The sequence below is a fragment of the Populus alba genome, chromosome 16 (genome assembly GCF_005239225.2).
Source record: "Populus alba chromosome 16, ASM523922v2, whole genome shotgun sequence".
Taxonomy (NCBI): domain Eukaryota; kingdom Viridiplantae; phylum Streptophyta; class Magnoliopsida; order Malpighiales; family Salicaceae; genus Populus; species Populus alba.
The window spans coordinates 5,008,659-5,030,528 of NC_133299.1; the positions used below are offsets into that span (position 1 = coordinate 5,008,659).

Genomic DNA, 21,870 nt, shown 5'->3' on the forward strand with positions numbered 1-21,870 from the left:
CTTGATTTTCTGACATTATAAAAAAGGAATGTCTTGTTTTATCCAACCTTATTATCTCCTGTCTATTATATCTATAATTGGGTTTTATCCATGTTGTAATTAGTGCTTTATAAAAGCAATTCCTTCATTTTTTTTATTTTTTTTTCTGAAGCAGCTTGCTTTGTCAATATTGATTTGAAAATAGCATTTTCAGAATTGAAAAGTCTCCCTTAAATTGTTAGGCATACATCTAATTCCCAGTGGATAAATTCAAGTACGTTGTGTTTCCCATGTTTTAAGGCTCTCGTTGGGAGACTGCTGGTGTACTAAAAGCATGGTTTCCCCCCCTAGCTATCGGTTAGCTTTGCATGGATCAAGAAATGAAAAACCCTGAGCAAGAGCTAACGGCTTAGCCTTTTTTATTTATCAGAACTAAGATCATTTATAACTCACAAAACCAAACCGTGTCGAAAGGAGAGCTTCCATTTGCAGGAGATGAAGGAGCTCGGAAGGTTTCTTCTTTTTGTTTCGAAAGTGTGGTGTCTCTAGTTTGTTTTACTCTACTTTAAAGAAAACTAAAGGAGTTCGGAGATTATTCTGCACATAGCTCAATGTCACCTGTCAATCATGTACAGAGAATACAAAAGAGGGGGGAATTGTTACATAAAAACAGAAACAGTAACTCTTTGATTTGAGAACTCAAGGTGAGATCATATAAACAATCTCCCCAGTACTCTGCCAGATCCCTGAAGAAAAAAGGAGGTAAAGTTAACAAGAGTCGAAAAGGTAGAAGCATAAATACAATCAGTAGTCGAGTGCCTCAAAAAGCACGTCTTCCATATAGAATACTCCGAACTTGGGAATTGTCTTCGTTTTCTCCCCACCAAACATGCAAACAACACACCTCTAATCTGAGCATTGATAGGGAGTCCTCCAACACATTCTCATCCTCCAAAATTCATCTTCTCTAATTATGAAACAAAGCAGCCCTTCCCAGACAATAGAGCATCTATGCAATGATAAGCATCTTACTGTGCTAGTCATCAGTAACACATCTGCAGTCTCCATAGAAAAGACACAAGTCAATCATTTCAGGTTTAGAACTTACGAGCTGCACGATGCAGTGGGTTCATCGAGTAGCATCCTGAAGGAGCGATAAAAGCTGCTTCTTTAAAACGCGTCTCACTTTCCAGCACTGCCCTGGCACATTTTAGAGCATTGAAAGAACAGATCATGCACATAATATTCTCTGGAGAGATGCCAAATTGGGGAACGTCACGGTGGATAATATGAAGAAAACAATCCTTGCCATGGCGCTGTAGTTTAAAATCCGCATCCCAGTCCGGTTTCCCACATAAGAAAAAACAAACAAAATAATAACAAGTAGAGATTTATATTCCACCACCTTGGTTCTTCTTGATCTTTTGTCACTGTGCTTAATATGAGATATAGGTCGACGACTGCAATTCTTCCTTTTTTCTTTTTCAGATATTTATTGGTGGCTCTTTGAATTTGTTATTTGAAGCATTCTATCTTCCAGTTAAGAAAGAAAGATGAGGATACCAAGTCATTTGAGCCACTGAATCAATTCATCATGGCACTTCCCGCTCTTGAATTTGGGTATGTAACTGGGTATATACTCAAAATGCATGCAATGACCGTGCTTCGTGTTGTATGAATTCATCAGGCTTATCAAGTGATGAAATATGAACTGTGTCATACTATCATATGAATTCATTTAAGATTTTAGAATTAAAAGAGTTAAACATATGTTGAAACCCACTTGTTTTACAACGCAACTTTCAAAATGACATGTATCTCATAGCTAAGATGACATTGAAAATTATGGAAGTTGATATATAAGTGTTACAGATATCCAAGCTACTGTAAATAGGGATTCTGAGCTAAGACTTCTCATATAAGTGACAGGTATCTCATAGCTAAGACTTCTCATATTACAAGGTATTGGTGGCTACCTAGAACATGCTACCCAGAATGCTGTAAACTATTAGAGAATCAAATCTGGGTATGATTGTTGATTGGAATCATAAAATAGTTATAGAAATAAAGCAATATTTGGAAGTTGCAGAGAAATATGAGTTTTAACCTGTTAGTTAGCCTACCTTTTCTATTTATACATATAAGATAATATATAATAGCTAATGTAGAGATTACAACATTAAATTAATCTTATAATATTTTCTAGATATATACATTCTATAATATGCCATATACTGAACAATGTGAATTGTCTAGATTGTTATGATCCACGCTTTTGTTACTGATATAGCATGTTTTGGAAAAAAAATGCAGTAAGAGTGACTGCATGAAGTCACACCATTTGGGCTAGCTAGCAGCCTTAAGGGGGGCTGCACCACACTTTTATTTTCTTCTTCAGAAAGTCACACAGTATTTATTTATTTATTTTTTATTTTTTTTGAGAAGTCATAATGCAGTCCAGCACCTTGCACCTTCTTCGTGCATAATATATTTCATAATTAATTGATATATTTTCTTATAGATTCCTTTTAAATACAAAATTTTATGCAGCATCGTATTTTTTTAACCGGTGATCAATGGTGCTAACACATACACTATAACTGATAATGCACATTAGTATTTTTTATCAAATAGTTATAACATTATTCTCATCAGTCAGTCCAGTCCAGGTTTATATATTTCTTAGATCATCAGATAAACAAATAAATTCTAAAACTCAATATATTTTTTATTTTATGTATTTATTAACTTAAGTATCATAGAGTCACTGTTTCATAAAAAATTTGTATTTTTGATAAACTTTAACCACTATCAATCCCAATAACTAAAACCATATACCATGCTTATGTTCAAGCCCAGGCCCAGGAGTAGCCTATTTTTTGAGTAATCACAAAAAAAATGAAATACATATTAAATCTTAAAATTTTATTTTTACACTATAACATATTCAAAATTAATCCATTTCATTTGTGACTTTCTATATTTATCACTTCGAATTTTTCATATATTGATTTAAAAAAAAAAATTCTTCTCTTATTAAAAAATATATTTAATAAAAAGATTAGCATGTTTTGTTTTAATTGATTATTTATTGAAAAATTTTAAAGTTTATTCTAAAGTTTCGCATTTGATTTATTTTTTTTAAATGCAGCACCACTTAGATTTGTTTGATTATCGAGTATTATTGGAATCGAGAACACTTGGTGCCTTGTTATTAGTAGGGATGTTAAAAAAAAAAAAATGGTCTATTTGTAATATTTGTGCTATCTCATTCAACTTTTGTTAAAATCAATAATATAAATATTACAAATAATAATAATTAAATAAAAATTAAAAAGTAGATATACTGGTCAAGTGACAAATTAAAATTTTTAAAACTTGTTCAATACAACCCAAGTCCATGTCATGTGCTCCTTTATATTAAATAGTTTGTAGATTGAGATTTTATTTTTATTTTACTTAGAAACATTTCAACTTCAAAATTCTTGTTAGTTGACTTTCTATTAAATTTCTTTAATGTAATAAATAAATATTTCATCTATTTTGTAGAAAGAAGAAGGTAACTAGAATTTAATACATACACAATATATTAAACCTAGCACGAGAAATGTCATGATACCTACCATCCATGTTACAAGCCACTAAATACAAATTTATAAAAACAAACAATATAAATCAAACTCATAAATATTTTTGCAATATCCATCAAAAAATTAATCTGGCCAAAAATATTTATCTCGCTTGAGTTTAGAAAAACCAGAATGGATTAAATTTATAATTTAAAAATATTAAAAAAATTAAATTAAATACAATTATAAACTCAAACCCCACCATATCCATGATCAATCCTAGCTAAAATTTTTCTAAACAAGAAGCCATCCTCCATTGCCAGCGTATTCTAATGTCACGCTCTTTTTTTCTAGTGCTCTTCATCTTTCTCGTTTAACTACTTCGTTTATAATTTTGTCCACCTAATTGCCCCATCTTTCTCGTTTAACTACTTCGCTAATGAAAACTTGAAAAAGACTGAAAATTTACTAATCAAACACAGGCACCGAAAGGGGGGAAGCAGGCACCATTCCCTCGAAATTTCCTTTAGTTATTCATGCTAGTTTTCTGTTAAAAGAAGCAAAAGAAAAGCTAAAGGAGGATTTTACCAGACTTTTTAGTTTTCCCACCACCCCTTTCTACTTTTCTCATCATAAAGGACTCAGTGAAAATGAAATGCTGTCCATTCCATACTGATTTTTCAACCACCAAACTCAGCACATACAAGGACACAACATAGTTTAACATATCAAGGAACCAAGATAAACACTAATGTAACACAAAAGGAACTTTTATATATGAACCAGGCCATGTTAAACAAACGTGTAGATAACTTTTTTATCCCAAATTTTCATTGATTTACCACACAATAGCTCTCTACCTTAAGCAGTACAAAGGCAAAAGCAAAAGCTAAATCCTTCACATGTGGTTAGATAGGTACACCATCTTAGTATATTAAGCTAGGCATAAAAAGATGGAAACCTAGCATCTAATCTCTCAAAAAAGGCTGAAGAATCTATCCACATTCCCCACAATTCTCAAGTCCCACTTGCTGGATTTGGAATCCACAGCACAGGTTCCAATTCCATTCCCACACAACCCACTAAAGGAGAGATAATAAAAAAGTAATAAGACAGAGGAAAGAAACAACCATGGGGACCAAAAGTTATTGAGGTATCAAAGCCTAAGTAGTTGCATCAAGATCATTGTACCTTCACCTTCTGGTAATCTTATTGTTTCAAAACTAATTGCACCAGAATGATTATCTCTAAGTTACCAAGGAAAAAGAAGAAATCCATGTTTACATCAAAATATATATTTGCAGATCCAAGCACAGCATAACCTTGAAATGCCCTCCATTAGTTTCATGCCCCACTGCTGATTTTGTGAAGGTCATAGTGACTATAAGAGATACATATAAAACAAACCTTACAATATAGTTACGACGTAACATGTTACTCATCATTGTAAAAAAGGTTTAAAAATGACAATAATAGAATTCTAAAATATTTGAAAATATTGGAATAAAAAATACACCTAACCTGGGCATAATCATTTTTCATAACCCAGTAGTTATCTCACCCTTTTCTAACTTCTGATGTAATAATAAAATCATGAAAATGAATTTTCCCTTTTTTTGAGGTGACTTTCTTTCTCCCTTTCCCCTTCCTTTCAGTTACTGTTACCATTAGTTGCCGCAACCAGCAAAATCATTAAAAAAAAACTGGAAATTATTTACCAAAATCTTGACTGTTGTTGCTGCCTCAGGGCTCACTAAAACTTGTTTTAGTTTTGCTGAGCCACAAGCTGATCAATCTGCAATAGCTCAACCCATGACCCTACTACATGGTCAAGGTCAACAGGTTCAATTTGGGAGTTCACATTTGAACTCTCACTTGATGACGCACTTGCTGCAACACTTCCAGAAACAGGCATTGTTAACTTTTCTTTCATCTCAGTTGGAGATTCCTTAACAAGTGATTGAACCCATGATAGATCAGGCTCGTCTCCATTACCAAGCTCAAAAGAATTTGATCTCCGGAGCTTTCCCAGCTCATCCGTACTAACAGTCCAGTCTGGTTTCCCATTTGAGGAGCCCCATTTTGACCAAGTGTTAACTGGGGAGCCAACAATAGCAGCAGCATTGGAGCCTAGCTCCCTAGAGCTGAGGCTACGCAACTGCTGTAGCTGCTTCTCTCGTTGAGCTAACATTGACGCTCGAGAGCTCATTGGCGAGATAGGTTCCACACTCCGGGGAGACATCCTGCCTGATGCAAATGAAGCCTGCAATAGAGGATGATCGACATTCTTAGGAGAGAAATTTGTATTGATAGGTGATAACATGCTTTGCTGCTGCTGGAACTGATTCAGAAATGCAGAGTTGTGCGTTGGGGAGAAAACAGCTGAAGCCAAAGCCTGGTCAGCATGCCGAGGAGAAGAGCTCTCAGCAGAAAAATAATCGTCAAGATTTGAAGGAGTTAAGGCTTTCAATCGACCAGAGCGATTCAATGAGTTATTGCTCAAAGATGTTTGGGTGAGACTGGATAACTCACTTAGGAGCTGCTGTTGCTGCGCATCAAATTCTGGAAGGTAGCTGTAATCTGCTGGAATGTCTCTCGCATTAAGAGAAGATCTCAAGCGACTAGACTGCATATTGCTTCCAGGAAGAAGCAAGGCTGGGACATTTGGTTGGGGCCAGGCCAAAGAAGAATGTGACATGCCGTTGCCAGAAGGAGACATGGGTGGAGTGAATGATGATGGAGACATAATGGATGCAGCTGAAGGGGATCCTGGCAAGAGGTTCATGGCAGAAGCAAAATCCATGGCAGCAGCACCTGATGTACCCGAGCGAGGAGAGGGAACAGCAGAACCAGTGGATACATATAATGGGCGGAGCTCCTCAACAGTGTGGGCAAAAAAGCAAACTCTCCTCGCACAATTTGTGCCATCTTTGCACAGCCGGGTTCTGTATTGAGCAGGGTGCAGCCAGCACTCAAAAACCCCATGAGCATATTCACACATATCTCCACGTCTACAAGCCCCTTTTCGAAAATCAGGGCACGGGACACAACTATAATGAAACTTCCTAGGATCCCTTCTTCGAGCATTTTCCCCTGGGTGAACAAATGGACACTCAGTCCAGTCATGGGAATAGGCACGGGAACAAGGCCTTACCTTGAATGAATACATTCGGAATTCATCAGTTGAATAGATGCTATTCTTGATATCTGGGAGAGATGGATCAACAGGATACTCTTTCTTCTCTGATACAAAAGAAACAGGTGCTTCATATAGCTTTGACTTCATTGGGGAATCTGAACCTGATAGTGGAGACCCATTTTCCTGGGAAGGTGAAAGAGGTGGAGAATTTGAATTCGCAGTAGCTATGGAAACCCTAAGATTGTGCTTTTGCTCAACAAGAGAACCATCAGCAGCAAGGAACTCTTCTAGAATCAATCTAGCATCTTGGAGCTTTGGCGGAACAATAATAACATCAATTGGACGGTGATCATTGGCATCTACCAAATTACAATCAGCACCAGCTGCTAAAAGCAACTTCACAACATCAACAGCATTCACAGCCCCACCTGATGCAGCACAGTGAAGGGCAGTGCTCTTGTCAGCACCGCAAGAGCGATTGACATCAACATCAGATAGAGAAAGAATCACCTTTATAACATCAATGCTACCATATGTAGCAGCAACCATCAGTGGGGTCCTAAGATCATTAACCATCTGCTTAGAGCCCTTTTGTCGGCCATACCATAGTCCAATTTCATCAACACAAGAAGGGTCACGCTCAATAGATTTCTTAAAGCCCTCAACATCATTGTTAGCAGCAAGCTCAAGCAAGCTAGCAAAAGCATCTTCAGTCTTGATAGTTAAGTGATTCATGTCTATGTTTGAGGGTCTGCTTTTGTCAAAATAAATTGTAGGTGGTGTAGGAGTCACTGCAAGCTTCAATCTCTCTAACCGGCAGCACATGCTTTCATTTACTAAAACAACAAATGAAATTTAAAACCAAGCCCATTTGCATCAACCTGCAGGAAAAAAACAATCAGTACCCTGTTATCACATAATTGGCCAAAGAGAGCACCAAAAATTATCATTCATATAAGTACAAAACATGTTATTAAACTGAATCAAACAACAAGAGCAATAAACCAACCTACTTTTCATCTATCCATGAAACACAACACAAAGTATAACAATTACAAGGAACATAATACAAAGAGATGCTATTAAAATATTTATACGGGGTTAATGGGGTAAAACCGCCCCTAGATCAGTACAAAATCATTGTAACAGGTAGTACCAAGTGATCTACCCCTTGCTAATAAAAAAAGTTCTTTTTTGCAAAGGATCCAGGAAATATCAAAAGCACTAAATGACACAACTGGGGACACTTTAGTGGAACAATTGGAGAAAAACTCGGATTCATGATCATACTCTTGGATTTTGTATGGAAGGTTTTACTTGTTCTCGGATTGGCCAATAAAAGAAGCGTATTGAAAGCAAATCCCCAAAATGAATTACTTTGACAATCATCCTTGGCCTATAATTTCCATCAATGAAACAATGGAACGCATATGTTGGCGGCTTATATTTTATCATCGTTATAATTCATCGCTCGTATGTAAAAAACTATCATAATTTACTCAATTAGAGAAACTGAAATGAAAACATTACAATCTTGATAAGATTGTGGACTCTTTAACCGTGTGAAGGTCTAGGAATGGTGTACAGAAAATAAAAAAGACAGCAATTCGTGATTATTCCATCTCTTCATATAATTAGAAGCAATATACATAATGAACTCAGCATACTAGATATGTACAATTCTGTATTCTTTTGGTTCTTTTCCCTTACACCTTCATTTTCTGAGTTTTCCCAGCAACCAAACAGAAATTGAGAAACTAGGACAGTAAACAAAACCAAAAAACTCATCCCAAAAGAAGATCAAAATCAAAAAAAGTCAAAACACTCAAACTGAACAATCAATATATACACAAATATAAACCACTATCTAGAAAACTAAGTACACATATTCCAACCTGACTGTATCCATTTCTCATCAAACCATTTAAAGCAAAAACAAAATTAACCAGATCAGAAACTAGAAAAAGATCTGGTTTTTAGAGGCAAGAACCTTCACTACTTTTTTTAGCCAAAAAAAGCAAGCAAAACAAACATAAACCAAAAAAAAAACACAAAACTTGACAAAAAGATCTTTCCTTCATGTGATCAATGAAAAACTCTTTATTATTTCCAAACAACAAAGCGCAACCAAACACACTGACACAAAAACATAAAAAGGAAAAACAAGAGAAACCCAGTTAAGGAAAGATAAGAGAAGCAGACATGGAATCGATCAAAGTACCCTACTAATGTTTTTTTTAAGGTTGCAAGAGGGAAGCTCACTTACCAGTTTGTTTAGTTCCAGCTTAGAAAGTGAAAGCTCAAGTTTTTTTTGACAGATCTAGACAAACTATCTTGACAAGTTTAAAGTTACAAGCTTCTCTTTTAGAGTGGGAGAAAGTGAGAGTTTTTAAGTGAGTGAGATAAAGAGAGAATTTTCATCTTCTTCCATCTCTCTCTGTTTTCTTTCACGGAAAAAAGAAAAAAAGAAAAAATATATTTATTTTTGGGTTTTTCTATCTTAGAAAAATATCCTATCCATTAATAGCTTGTAATAAAATCAAATGGAGTGTATTAAAAAAAATAAAAAAATAGACAAAGGCAGAGAGTATAGGGAATTGTTTAAAAACCTAGACAGAACTAGTGGATTGACCTGGAATACAGGGTTGAAGAAGAGAGTATTTATTTTTGCATTAAAAAAATAATTTAAAAACTTTCAATTAAGAATGGGTTTGTTTTAGCATTTAAAAAATATTTTTAAATATTTTAAATAATTTTTTTATTAACATTAAAAATAAATTTTTTAAAAATAAAAAATATATATTATTTTAATATATTTTTAAAAATAAAAAATATATATTATTTTAATATATTTTTAAATAAAAAATACCTTAAAAATAACTGTTACTATAATATTAAATTTAAGATAAGAAAAATAAAATATCCTATGACAACTTGAATATTAATTCGTTGAATAGATTTTTTTAATTAAAATAATATTCTTTTATTTTTTTTAATAAAACAAATACCCGGATGAATCAGGTCTGAAGACCATGGTGCTCTGCATTCCACTTTAACTTTTTTATAAATCTGCCGTAAAGCAGCTAAGTCCTCTCTCCTTTGTAATAATTTTGAAGTATTTAAGTTTAACCTACCGAGTCTGGGCTCAAATTTCATTGGAAATTCAACCCAAATTCACCCCACATAAAAGTTAAAGTTTTGATAGATAAATATCAAGTGGAGTCAGTTCTTGTTAGACAGGAAATGCAACCGGTTGACTTGGCACAATTCCATTGGCTAATGTTGCTTAAATAACATCATTGAAAAAGAAGCAACTTATGTCCGGTTGCAAAAGACTGGTTCTCTCTCTTTTTTAGTTTCAAAAACGTTTGTAAGAAAATTTAAATTTATTTATTTATTATTTTAAATTAATCTTTTTATATTTTCATAGTATTTTGAAATGCTAATATTAAAAATTAATTTTAAAAAATACAAAAAAATAAAACCTAAATTCAAATTTTAAAAATCAATTTTAAAAAATAAAACCCATCCTATTATACACAAAACCTAATCTGATTTATAAAAAATAAAGATAGAATTTTATCTCGAGATCGTTATTTGTTGTGAACTACATTTAAATTAACTAAACATTTTTTTTAATAAACTTTTCTTTTTTATAAAAAAACAAAATCCTTTTTTCTTCAACAAAAGGTTTTTTTTTTTTAAATAACTTATTTGATTAAATTTATATCGGTATTTTTTTCAGATATCCAACATCCTCTGTCGCGTCATGGTTGTAGTGGTCCTGCGTAGCAGAAAACCTCCCAAGCAAAAGACGAACCGGTTGGGCAGGTGGAAAGGTCATGAGATGACTGGTTAGGGAAGTACTGGGAAACAATGTGACCTAACGAACCGGTGACAAGGGAGCGTGACGGGAGTTTGGATAAAACTTGATTTTAAAATGGTAAATGGGGTCCACCATTGAGAGAGATTAAAGGCTCTGGTTTTCGCGAGAGTATGAGGGCGGACTTCAGAGCTCTACTCAATTCTAGATAATCGTGGAATAAAATAACGAGGAGAAAATTTTACAGTCGTCAAACTCAAATAAATTAATTTATTTTTATATTTTAAAAGTATTTTAAAAAAAATTAAATTTATTTTAATTTTTTATTTATTTTAAATTAATTTTTTGTTGATGTTTTCATTTCTAAATAAAAAATATTTTAAAAAGCAATAATAACCACATTTCCAAATACAACTAGTAACATTTTATATATATTTTTTCTACACATAAACTTTAATCATGATTTTTATTAAATATATATATTTAAATCCAACTAATCAAATTAACTATATTTTTTAAAAAATTATAATCGCAACAACTATTTTAAAAACAAATACTCTCCTACAACTCATAAAAGTAAGGTTTTATCGGATTAACTCTATTAAAAAATATATTTTAAACAAAAATAATAAATTGATCAGATAATATAATAATATGTAAAAAAATAGAAATTAGAAAAAAAAACACAATAATAATAACAATCACAATAATAATTGAGATCGGGAGTGCAGATTATAGTTCTTATTTTTAGTTTTGTCTTCTTTTTCCTCTGAAATTTAGTTCATATTTTTCTATAACTAAATACAAATTTGATTTATATTAATTGTTTTATTTATTATTAAATTTTTTTATTAAATCAGGACCTTTAACCATTGTTCAAGTGTTTTTAACTTTAAAAAGTGTTTGAGTGAGGTATAATTGTTTTTTCAATATATTTTTTTTGTTAAAAAAATATATTAAAATAGTATTTTTTATTTTTAAAAAAAATTATTTTTAATATTAATATATTAAAATAATTTTAAAAAACTTAAATTTTAAAAAAAAATACTATTTAGAAGACAAAATCAACTATGTCGGAAACGAAGGAATGAGGCCCCTCATGTGTTCATGAGTCACGAGATAGGAAAATGTGCAATACAGGACCAGATACTTTTAGAATTCTTGCAGCCGCCTCAGTTGACTTTCCCATAGTTCATGATCTTATTAGCTAAAAAAAAAAAGGTTGAATTATTTGAAATGATATTCTGTCTCCATTATAACTTTGTCTTGATTATATTAAAAAGTTTATTTCAAATTCTTAATTATAAAAAAAATCATAATTTATAATATTTTATACCCATATAATATTGAGGAATATAATTGAACTCGTCAGCTTTTAAATTTATTTTTTTTTAAATTATTAATTTAAATTTTATAAATCTCAATATTATCAAAAACTTACTTGACTATTAATTTTAATATTTATAAATTAGGTATACATGCACCAGTTAATCAGAACTCTTAAATTAATTAAAAAAATACATGCTAAGAATAAAGGCCAACTTAGGCGCACAATAAAAGTTGACGTGCCAGAATTTGCAGGCCAAAGTGCTGATTTGTTTAACATATAGTTTTGTCATTAGATTTAATTAATGATCTATGTTTATTGTGATGTGGTGATTCGGTTCAGCATGCCATGCTTTTATTAATTAGATTGATGGATGTGATTAGTTTGGTCATAAATAAATTTAGACAATTATGCGTTTGGATTAGGCAGGTAGATGGAAGGTTTGGTGCCTCATCGTTATTGGTGTATTGTTGGGTTAGTAGGGTACAAAGGCCTTAGATAAATGTGAAAGGAGTTGAATCTTGAGCGTGGCTTGTTCATGCTAACGGGAGTCCCAATCACCCCTACTTGATGTGATTTGCTAAAATATTTGTAACGTGTCTCTAAATTCTCTGCAATTCATCTTGATATTTGAATGTTAGATATATTCAAATTAATAGCTATAAGTTTAATTGTGGATCTGATCTATTGAGAATTATGACGCGAAATGGGTGTTGTGAAGGGAAGAGGAGAAAAATGAGAAGTGTAATATGAGGACTTGGACATACTTACCATTAATTTATGCTTTGTTTGTGTTGAAAAATTTATTTAAGGACGTGGTTAATTAATATATTTGAGGTACATTCAAAAGTAGATCTATTCACTTTTAGATTTAAGATTTTGCTATAATTTAATATTCAATACAAGCTTCTTAACCTAGAATATTAATATTTTTAAATAAATGATGGGTAAATAATAAATTAATTTTAAAGAACCATTGGTTACCATGTTTTAATGAAACTCAAACTTTTATATAAGAATTTTGTATCCCATATGAAAAAGAAATAAAAATTAAACTTATATGATACTCAAGTTTTTAGAAAAAAGATGTTATAAGTAAATTGAGTTTTGGGTTAAAAACACACACTTGTATTAGATCACCCTTACTCATGCTCTGGTTCAGGTTTAAAATAATATTTTAGGTTATAAAAAGTAATTTTTTTGCTAACTAAAAATTGAATTTAGATTTAATCCATAAACAATTATTTATTCTAGCACATTGGTTTACCGAGTCCATGAAAGGAAGAGGTTAAATCCATTAACTTTTGGTATCTAAAATTATTTTGTAAAAAGTGGTTGAAGATGAGTGTTCGGGGTGGTTAATTTTGCATTGTTTTGACATAATCTAATGCTCTTCTTCACCTAATTCTTTAGTATTGTTTTTTTGGTTTTTAAACCTTTGTTTTCTCTCTAAATTTCCTCCTAATATAGAGTCTGGTTCAGTTATTATAGAGGAATAATTGAGTGCCATTTTCTTGATTTTTTGGATCTTATTTTAAAATGCATCTAAACAAAATTAAAATCTTAAATGGTTTAATAAAAAAAAATCATTTTGCATGAATAATAAATTTTTAAGGATAAATAATTGATTATTAACCATAACAAAATTGATCGGTTTTGAAGTGTGTCAACATATCTGGTTTTTATTTTGGAGAAAAAAGTGATAGTAATATCCAATGTTCATATTGATCGAAGCTCGTAGACTTGTGGTTGTATATGAAAGAAAGAAAAAGAAAAGCTTAAAAAGCACTTTCACGCTTGGAAACATTACACAGAAAAAGGACAATGGCTGCATGCTACTTGACACTGATGGAGCCTCCGAAGGTAGTGCGAACTGTGGCTTTCAAAACAGATCAGATAACGATCCATATCTAATTGAATACTACTTTTTTGGGTGCACTTTCGTTGTAATGAAATGGAATTGAGCATTAAGTTTGCATTTACTTTTTTTTTTTTTTCAGACTTTTTTTTTCTCTCTCTCTTAAAAAATCTATCATCCAAACACTTGAGGGCTTAGCTGCTGTGGTAAACTGCAAGTTCAATCCTTACGAACGTCCCGGGTTCGAACCTCAAAGAGTACCCCTATCACCCCCGTGGTGTCTTACCTGTTCACTGGGCTTGCAGGATGTTTAGTGGGCCCGAGGATTAGTTGTGGTGCGCGCAAGCTGGCCCGGACACCCCAGTTATCAAAAAAAAAAAAAATCTATCATTCAAACTTTTTCTTCTAGTGCTATCCTTTTCAACATTTTACTTATTTTGAATTGGTTTCTCTTCTAATTTCGACCAATAGTATTTTATTAATTTTGAATTAATCATTATAATTTATTTTTTTATAAAATTATTGTAATCTTAAATAAATATAATGGTATTTAAATTGTAATAGTTTTTTTTTTCAAGTATCTATTTTTTTTATTATTATTATCATATCATTAAATAAAAAATATTTTAAACTCGGTTAAGTCCATGATCTAGATTACGGGTTTTGCGAGTTAAGTCGCAAAGCCCATGTTGATCCAGCATGTCAATGTCTCAATATTCAAAAAATTAATTTCATCTTGAAAAAAAATTGAATTCATGATGAGAGTTACAAGTTTGGCTTGTTAATTTTGATTTGTTAAAAATCAGGGTTCATAATTTTTTTTAATTGAAAATATGATTCTTGATTTATTTAATTAAATATATGTATTAAATTTTCAATTTACAATTGTGATTTTTTTAATGTCATAAAAAGCGTTAGAAAAACCGGCATATTAATATTTCTAAAAAGAATTATTCAAGTCGCGATGAAGTGCGAGGTAAATAGATAGTTTATATCTATATTGTATAGTCCTTATTACATTTTTGAAACTATGTTCTTAATTTTTCTGATTTAATAACTGCCACTTTGAGGGTATTTTTTTTCTTGGAAAAAAGTATCATTAAGGGACCAGATTAGTGGTGCCTAATTCATAGCCGTTCTTTAATGTTGACCAAGTATGAAAATAACAATGGAAACAATGATCAAAGATTGACTATAATTTTATGGTGCTATTATTAATATTTTATTAAACTGTGATTACTTTACTTTGTGCTTCATTAGCTCCCTCCCTTGTGCCAATTGTGTCAATATCAATAAATAATAAAATAACTTTACCATATCAACATGTTCTTTATACCGTATGGAACACATACCCTCAAGCTTATTTTCTTTTATAATGTGGTTGTGATTGTTTTTTTAATAAATTTTTGTATTAAAATATATATTAATAATATATTTTTTTATTTTTTAAAAATTATTTTTGACATCAACACATAAAAATGATTTAAAAATACTAAAAATATATTAATCTAAAATTAATAAAAAAAATAAAAAATTTAATTTTTTTTAAAAATATTTTTAAAACTCGAAATTTTTTTGCTGCTAGCGTGGGAGCATGATCATCGCATTCTTACACACACACGTACACACACAAAATCACAAGTAACATTATGTTTTTACCCTTCATTGAAAAAAACCAATGAACTAGTATGAAGGGTAAAATAATCATTTCATGAGTTCCATATATTATTCTAAAATTATTCATGGATAGCTTAGTCTTTTTATAAATTTTTGAATAGTTAAATTACTTAGTTACCTTCAAAAAAAAAAAGATTCAACTTCAGACTTGGGTCTTTTTCAAAATTTTCATTTACCATGCATAATATAATTACTCTGCTCCTGGAACAAAAAATCTTAGGCTTGATTTTTGGGGCATATACTCATAATTTCACTTTTTTTTTTTTTGCAATAATCATGTGGTCCTAGGATAATTTAGTAATTTAATCAATAAATAATAAAGGAAAAAAAGAAAAGCATCTCTCTCTGTTTTTTTTTTTTTTTTAAATGTAAATATGAAATCTTTAACTATTGATTTCTCCCGTCGCGTCTTTGAAAGACTCAAAGCATAATCCTTGATGTTTACAGTTTTAGATAGCCATACTTTCATTAATTAATTAATGTAATCTTTGGCTGCAAACTAATCAGGATTAAGCTTTGTAATTAACTGTCATAAATTATGATACTCCGGCCTTAATAGGTTACATTCCTCCATGCACACCTAAAATGACACTTCCCGTCCAACAAGACAAGAGAGTCGTGATGCTTCATCATCTCCTTTTTATTTTTTCTTTGTTTTTTAGGAGAACCTCTTCTTCTGTATTTTTTTTTTTTTCCCTTTTTTTGCCTGATTATATTTTATGATAAAAAAGCGGGAAATCCAAGTCATTCTAGCACCAAAAGTTGTTCAAGCAACCTCTGAACGGATTAAATAATAATAATAATCAAACACTTGTTTTTTCTTTATCAATAATTCGAATCATTATTAAACGATTTATTATTTTTGTGTGGATAACCTTGGCGATCACTAACATAAGACGTTTAACTACCATGGCATTTGAAAACTATTTCCTTGAGAGAGAGGAGTTATATACTGTCCATGGCCAGAAAAAAAACACTTTATATTTTTGTATTATTGTCAACTGTTGTCCCTGTATCTAAATTTTTAAAAAATTAATAAAACTGAGCTATTTTATGAGAAATCAAACACAAATCTAATATAAAAAAGAAATTTTAAAACCACAATAACTCTATAAAAATTAAACACTTGTGCTTGCCATTTGAAACCTCACCGACAAACACTACCTTAAATCCCTACGCTTTCAATCTTGTCTCTCATTTTCGAGGGCTAAGGATGTAGACATGAAAGAAGCACAAGCTCTATATGAAAAACACATTCACAGCTTGCATGGATTATTCATCTAGACAAGATAATGGTCCCCGACACCGAACTTTGAAGATTATTTGATCGTGTATGGATGAGATGCATTCTTTTCAAATTTCTCTAAATCGACCTTCCTGGACAGACACCTAAAATCAAGCATAAATGTAGAAAAAAAATTGAAAGAAATCCATGTCAAATAGTGATACGATTGAGAAAGAAAATTGTTTTTTCTGTTATCTCAAGTTTAAATTCTATTATTACTAATATAATGGTTATCGGAGATTTATATAGTTATTAACTTTTTAATTAGGTATGTACAAGTTAACTGAATATCTATATTTAAAAAAAATAAATAAATAAAAAAGAAAGAAAGAGACTTTCACTGTGTGGTAGGGCAAAAGACCAGGTGCCAATGTGGACTCATTATCTAACATCATGGGGATATTAGATGACATGTAAATATAGGCTCCATATCATAGGCACTATGGTGGACCCCGTCCGAACCACTTGACAAGCTCTGGTTGCCTCGACGGCTACAATGAAATTAAAGATTAGCGACTTGTTTTTGGATGTGAAGTTGCTAGAAACTCAATTGTAGATTTTGTGGTTTTGATTTACTTCATTTTGTTTTTATATTTAAAAAAAATATTTTTAAAAAATTTAATTTTATTTTTATTTTTTATTATAAATTAATATTTTTCGTATTTTTTAAAAAATAAAAAATATTATTTTATTATATTTTTAAAATAAAAAATACTTTAAATGAGAACCACCCGTTCAAACCAAATATTAAGCAAAAGAAGAGCGTTGAGTCATGCAAATTGTCCTCTTGCGGATGGAGAAATAGAGATGGAAGATTTGGAGCTAACTCGTAACCATAAGGGTGAACAAGGAGTAGATCCCGATTTACAAACTCAATTGATCTATAACTTCAGAGAAAAAACTAGCCAATAAATTTGGGATTATGCACGCAAGCACAATTTTTTGCTGCTAGAGTGATGTGCTAACCAAATGGAAATCCAAGAGAAAACATCAATAATACTTGTAAAAAAACCTTAATTTCACCCTCTTTTTCTCTCAAAAAGAAGATGAGGAAAGTTCATATACATGGTTCTGTTTAAAGATCGAAAGTACTTGTCAAAAAAGAAAAACAAGGCTTGTTTTAAATCTGAAATAAAACCAGAAAGAAAAAGAAGATCGATGGTGCTTTTTTATTTTTCCTTGAGATTGATAAAACGGGAGGAGGTTTTGAGCTATGAGGATCATCGTTCCATTTGGTCATTAGGAGTAGAGCAGCAGCCCTTGTGACCCAAAAAGAAACTGTGCGTCTTAGGCCTATTTTCTGAATAAACCACTAGCCACGGCCATTGGGCTAGCTCATAAACCACTAGTCTGTCTGTGTCTCTGTAATAGGCCTAGTCTAAAACTCCGGTGGAATTCACCTGATTACAGCAGCGCCGGGCATTGGGCTCCTCATAAACCAAGTGCATCATCTTGGAAAAGCGGTGACATGTGTATTAATTGAGCTACAAATTAATTAATCAAGAGAATAAAATTTAATTTACTTTGAGTCTTGTTAGTGTCTTAAAAGATGTCAGTCACTTTCAATAATTCGTCTCGTATATTCCTAATTATGAAGAATGTAAATTGATTTGTTGAAGGATTAAAGGGAAAAACAATGAACAGGCAAGAGCAATTAAAACATTGAAAGTTAAAGAATTAAAAGATAATGGTTTGACCTCTTCAAATATATGATTTTCCTTCATACCATCTTCTTGTCTTTAGTATGCAAGTTGCTTGGTGCGTGTCAAACTTGACAGCTTTCTTTTTTTGCTGTTCCCTTAATGACTCGAGTGTTTAAAAATATAAAAACAATTATAATTTAAAATGTATTTTTACTTAAAAATACATATATCAAAATGTTTTAAAAACATAAAAAAATTAATTTAAACAAACATTAATTTTTAATAAAACACGATTTGAACTAAATCCTCAAACAGAGCCTGAACAGATAAAATGATGTCGTTGGCTCGCAAAACACTGCCGGAAAGAGCGACCTAAAGCCTGGGTAGAATTTCGGCTAGTTATTACACCCATGGTCCGTTCATCCGTTGTTGTAAAGGAAGAAGAGGATGATATATGCGCTCATAAATGGTAAGGTGATGTCCGTGTTTAATAAAATAAATTAATAAATTGAATAAGAGTCATTAATGCTAATTAAGAAAGCAAAAGATAAATCCACGTATAAATCTTTATCTTAACAATCATTTTTATTTATTTTTGAGGTTAATTCTACTTGCAATCTATGTACATGTGATTTTTTTTTTTAATAAATGAAATATGTTAAAATTTAAAGAGACATTATAACAATCTTTTAAAGTGTTATGAAATCATAAAAACAATATAAAATATCAATTAATATTTTTTAAAAAATTAAACTAAAATATCCTAAAAATGAGAGAATATTAATAAAAAATTAAATGGAAAACAATAAATTATTTTATTTTAAAAAAAGAGTTAAGGTATCGCTGAGTCTAACAAACCAGACTAGCATATTTAACTTTTTTTAAAAGCAAATAATAAGTTGTTTGCTTTATTATCTTTGTTTTTTAAACAATTAACATAGTCTAGCATTAAAGATGATGTGTTCTCCGATTCTATCATTTTCTAGATCTTAAAAACTTATTTTTAGTTTTTTTTTTTAATAACACCTAAGAAATATATTAAAAAAAAACACATTTACATGTTAAAATAACCAAGAAGATAATTTCAAGAGGTTTGACCAAAAAAAAATCTTATTATTTTACTAGAATATTTGAAAAATATAGTAGTGATTGTTTTTCAAAGTACTTTTTATTTTAAAATATATTAAAATAATATATTTTTTTTATTTTTTTAAAATTATTTTTAATATTAGCACATCAAAATAGTTTAAAAATATAAAAAATATATTCATTTTTAAAAAAATAAAATTTTTTTTTTTTTAAATATTTTTGAAATATAAAGATAAACACTGCCTTTAAAAAATATATATATATATATAAGTCCAAGCCGTGAATGCAAATGTGCTAATTAAAGTAGCCTTTTCCTCCCTCGAATTCCCGATTGTTATGGACCCACTCAACTGGGTATATATGATGATGCTGGGGAAAAAATTGATTAAAAAGCAAGTTTAGACTGGATTTGTTTTGGTGTTAAAAAATATATTTAAGAATTTTTTAATTTAATTTAATTTTATTAATTTATGATATTTTAATGTTAAAAATAAATTTAAAAATATAAAAAATATTATCTTAATATATTTTCAAATAAAAAATACTTTAAAAAACATCAATAATCTAATAAAAATTTATTTTTTTGGAATGTAGCATGGCACGCCACAATGAAATTCAATTCCCTGTTCCTTTTCCCTTGTCACAAGTCATGAAACGGCTGCCAACAGGATAGAGGGCATTGCTAGAAGAATCAACAATGGAGTCTACTCTATTCAAATATGAATTTGTTTGCTTTATTGTTTGATTCATCTACAAGTTTGAACATTTTCTTTAAAACAAAGTGCATGTATCTTGTATTATCTGATAGAGGTTTATTTTTCAACATCCTCATTTCATTATTTTCAAGATTTGAATAAGATACTAGCTAGCTATTCGACTTGTATTTCATTGTAGATTATATTGTATTTTTTTTAAATAAATTTAAAAACTTTTCTAATATTTTTTATATAAAAAATAAAAAAACTTATGTCTCATAAAATAAATTGAAAACTAGGTGTATAATAAAATAAATTCTATTTATATAAAGCATAAAAAAATTATAGATGAATTAAAACAATTTCTCAAAAAATCAAATGCATATAGAATAACTAAAAAATAAATGTTATTTAAAAGAGACTAGATAAAAAAAAATAAAAAAAAATGACTATTAATTTAAATATAAATTTAAAAAACATTTTGAAAAGATACACATATAAAAAAAAGCATTAACAAAAAAAAAATCGATTTCTCAACTCGTTTTAACCCAAAACACTTAGAAAATATCCCAGACAACTTGATAAACTCATTCATACCCTTAAAAAACCAAAAACAATACCCCAAAACCCCAAATTAAAAAAATTTACTAAGCTCATAAATGTTTTTCTAGAAAATTTCAAGGTAAAAAAAAATATCTAATATAAACTCTTTTCATTAAATGAAGCAATTTGACACCAATATTAATAATTTTTATGATCAGAATTGGTGCAACGAAAACTTTTTCTTTTTAGCATCATATTCCCGGTTTTCTTCTCCCACTTCTTTTAGACTAAGGGCAAAAAAAAAAAGTTTAATATCAAATTTTTTTTTTTTAAATCCTTGAAACTGAAGGAACCTAATATTTATAATTTTAAAAATATACAATAAATATTTTGCTCAAATTATATTAAAGCCACTTATTTTTTCATGCTTTTTACTTTGATGTTATCATTTTTCAATAAATTTGACTATAATTTTGTCCAATAAAGGATAAATTAAAAAAAAAAAAAAAACACTATAAACAGTCCATCTACGTTACTATGCTATACGAGGGGATCCACATTGGATTCCCCTGCATTTTAGATTTATAGATAACAGTTAATTATTGTAATATTTTCAATGTCGAAACATTCTGGTTCGATAGTAAATATGAAGGCGGTATCCATGTCCTAACATTTTCTCCGGATAACATAAAAAAAAAAAAAAAAGGAGGAGAAGAAGAAGAAGACTTTCCACCTCTACAATTCATTAAATAATTATGAGTAGTTCAACTGCTCCCCTTTATCGGCAAGATTTACACTATAAGTGGGGGGAAACGAACAACCTCTTCATTTTTACTTAACGAATTTATGTACTAATTTAATAATACAACTAAAAGAACTGGGTCGGTATCGTTTTCGATATGAACAGAGGATGCTCCCCGTCTTTTTTTTCCTTTCCTTTTCATTTTCTGTTTTTAGATTTTTTTATTTAATCTTTTTATGAAATAAATTTAAAAATTGTAGTATAAAGATAAAATTAAAAGAAAAAAATAATCATATTGTAAAAGAAGAAGAAAATAATGGTCAATCTTGACTTTTTTTAGAATTTCAATATTAATCTAAAAGTTCATTATATTTATTTTTCGGTCTTTAAGTTTGAGAAAAGTGAAAAAAACTTACTAGAAAATAGTGGAAAAAAAAAAGATTTTTGGTTGGCTATATTTCAAGCATAAAAAATAATAATTTTTGTGTCAAGAAAAGTAAA

At 30.2% G+C, this 21,870-nt stretch overlaps 1 protein-coding gene across 1 annotated transcript; it reads right to left on the reverse strand.

Moving 5' to 3' along the window:
- Positions 1 to 4,923: 4,923 nt before the first annotated feature.
- Positions 4,924 to 9,243, reverse strand: LOC118051833 (zinc finger CCCH domain-containing protein 30). Its single transcript, XM_035062577.2, has 2 exons — positions 8,954 to 9,243; positions 4,924 to 7,568 (listed from the first exon to the last, which is right to left on the reverse strand). The coding sequence occupies exon 2, from the start codon at positions 7,510 to 7,512 to the stop codon at positions 5,314 to 5,316; it is 2,199 nt and encodes a 732-aa protein (XP_034918468.1). The 5' UTR covers positions 7,513 to 7,568; positions 8,954 to 9,243; the 3' UTR covers positions 4,924 to 5,313.
- Between the last annotated feature and the right edge of the window lie 12,627 nt (positions 9,244 to 21,870).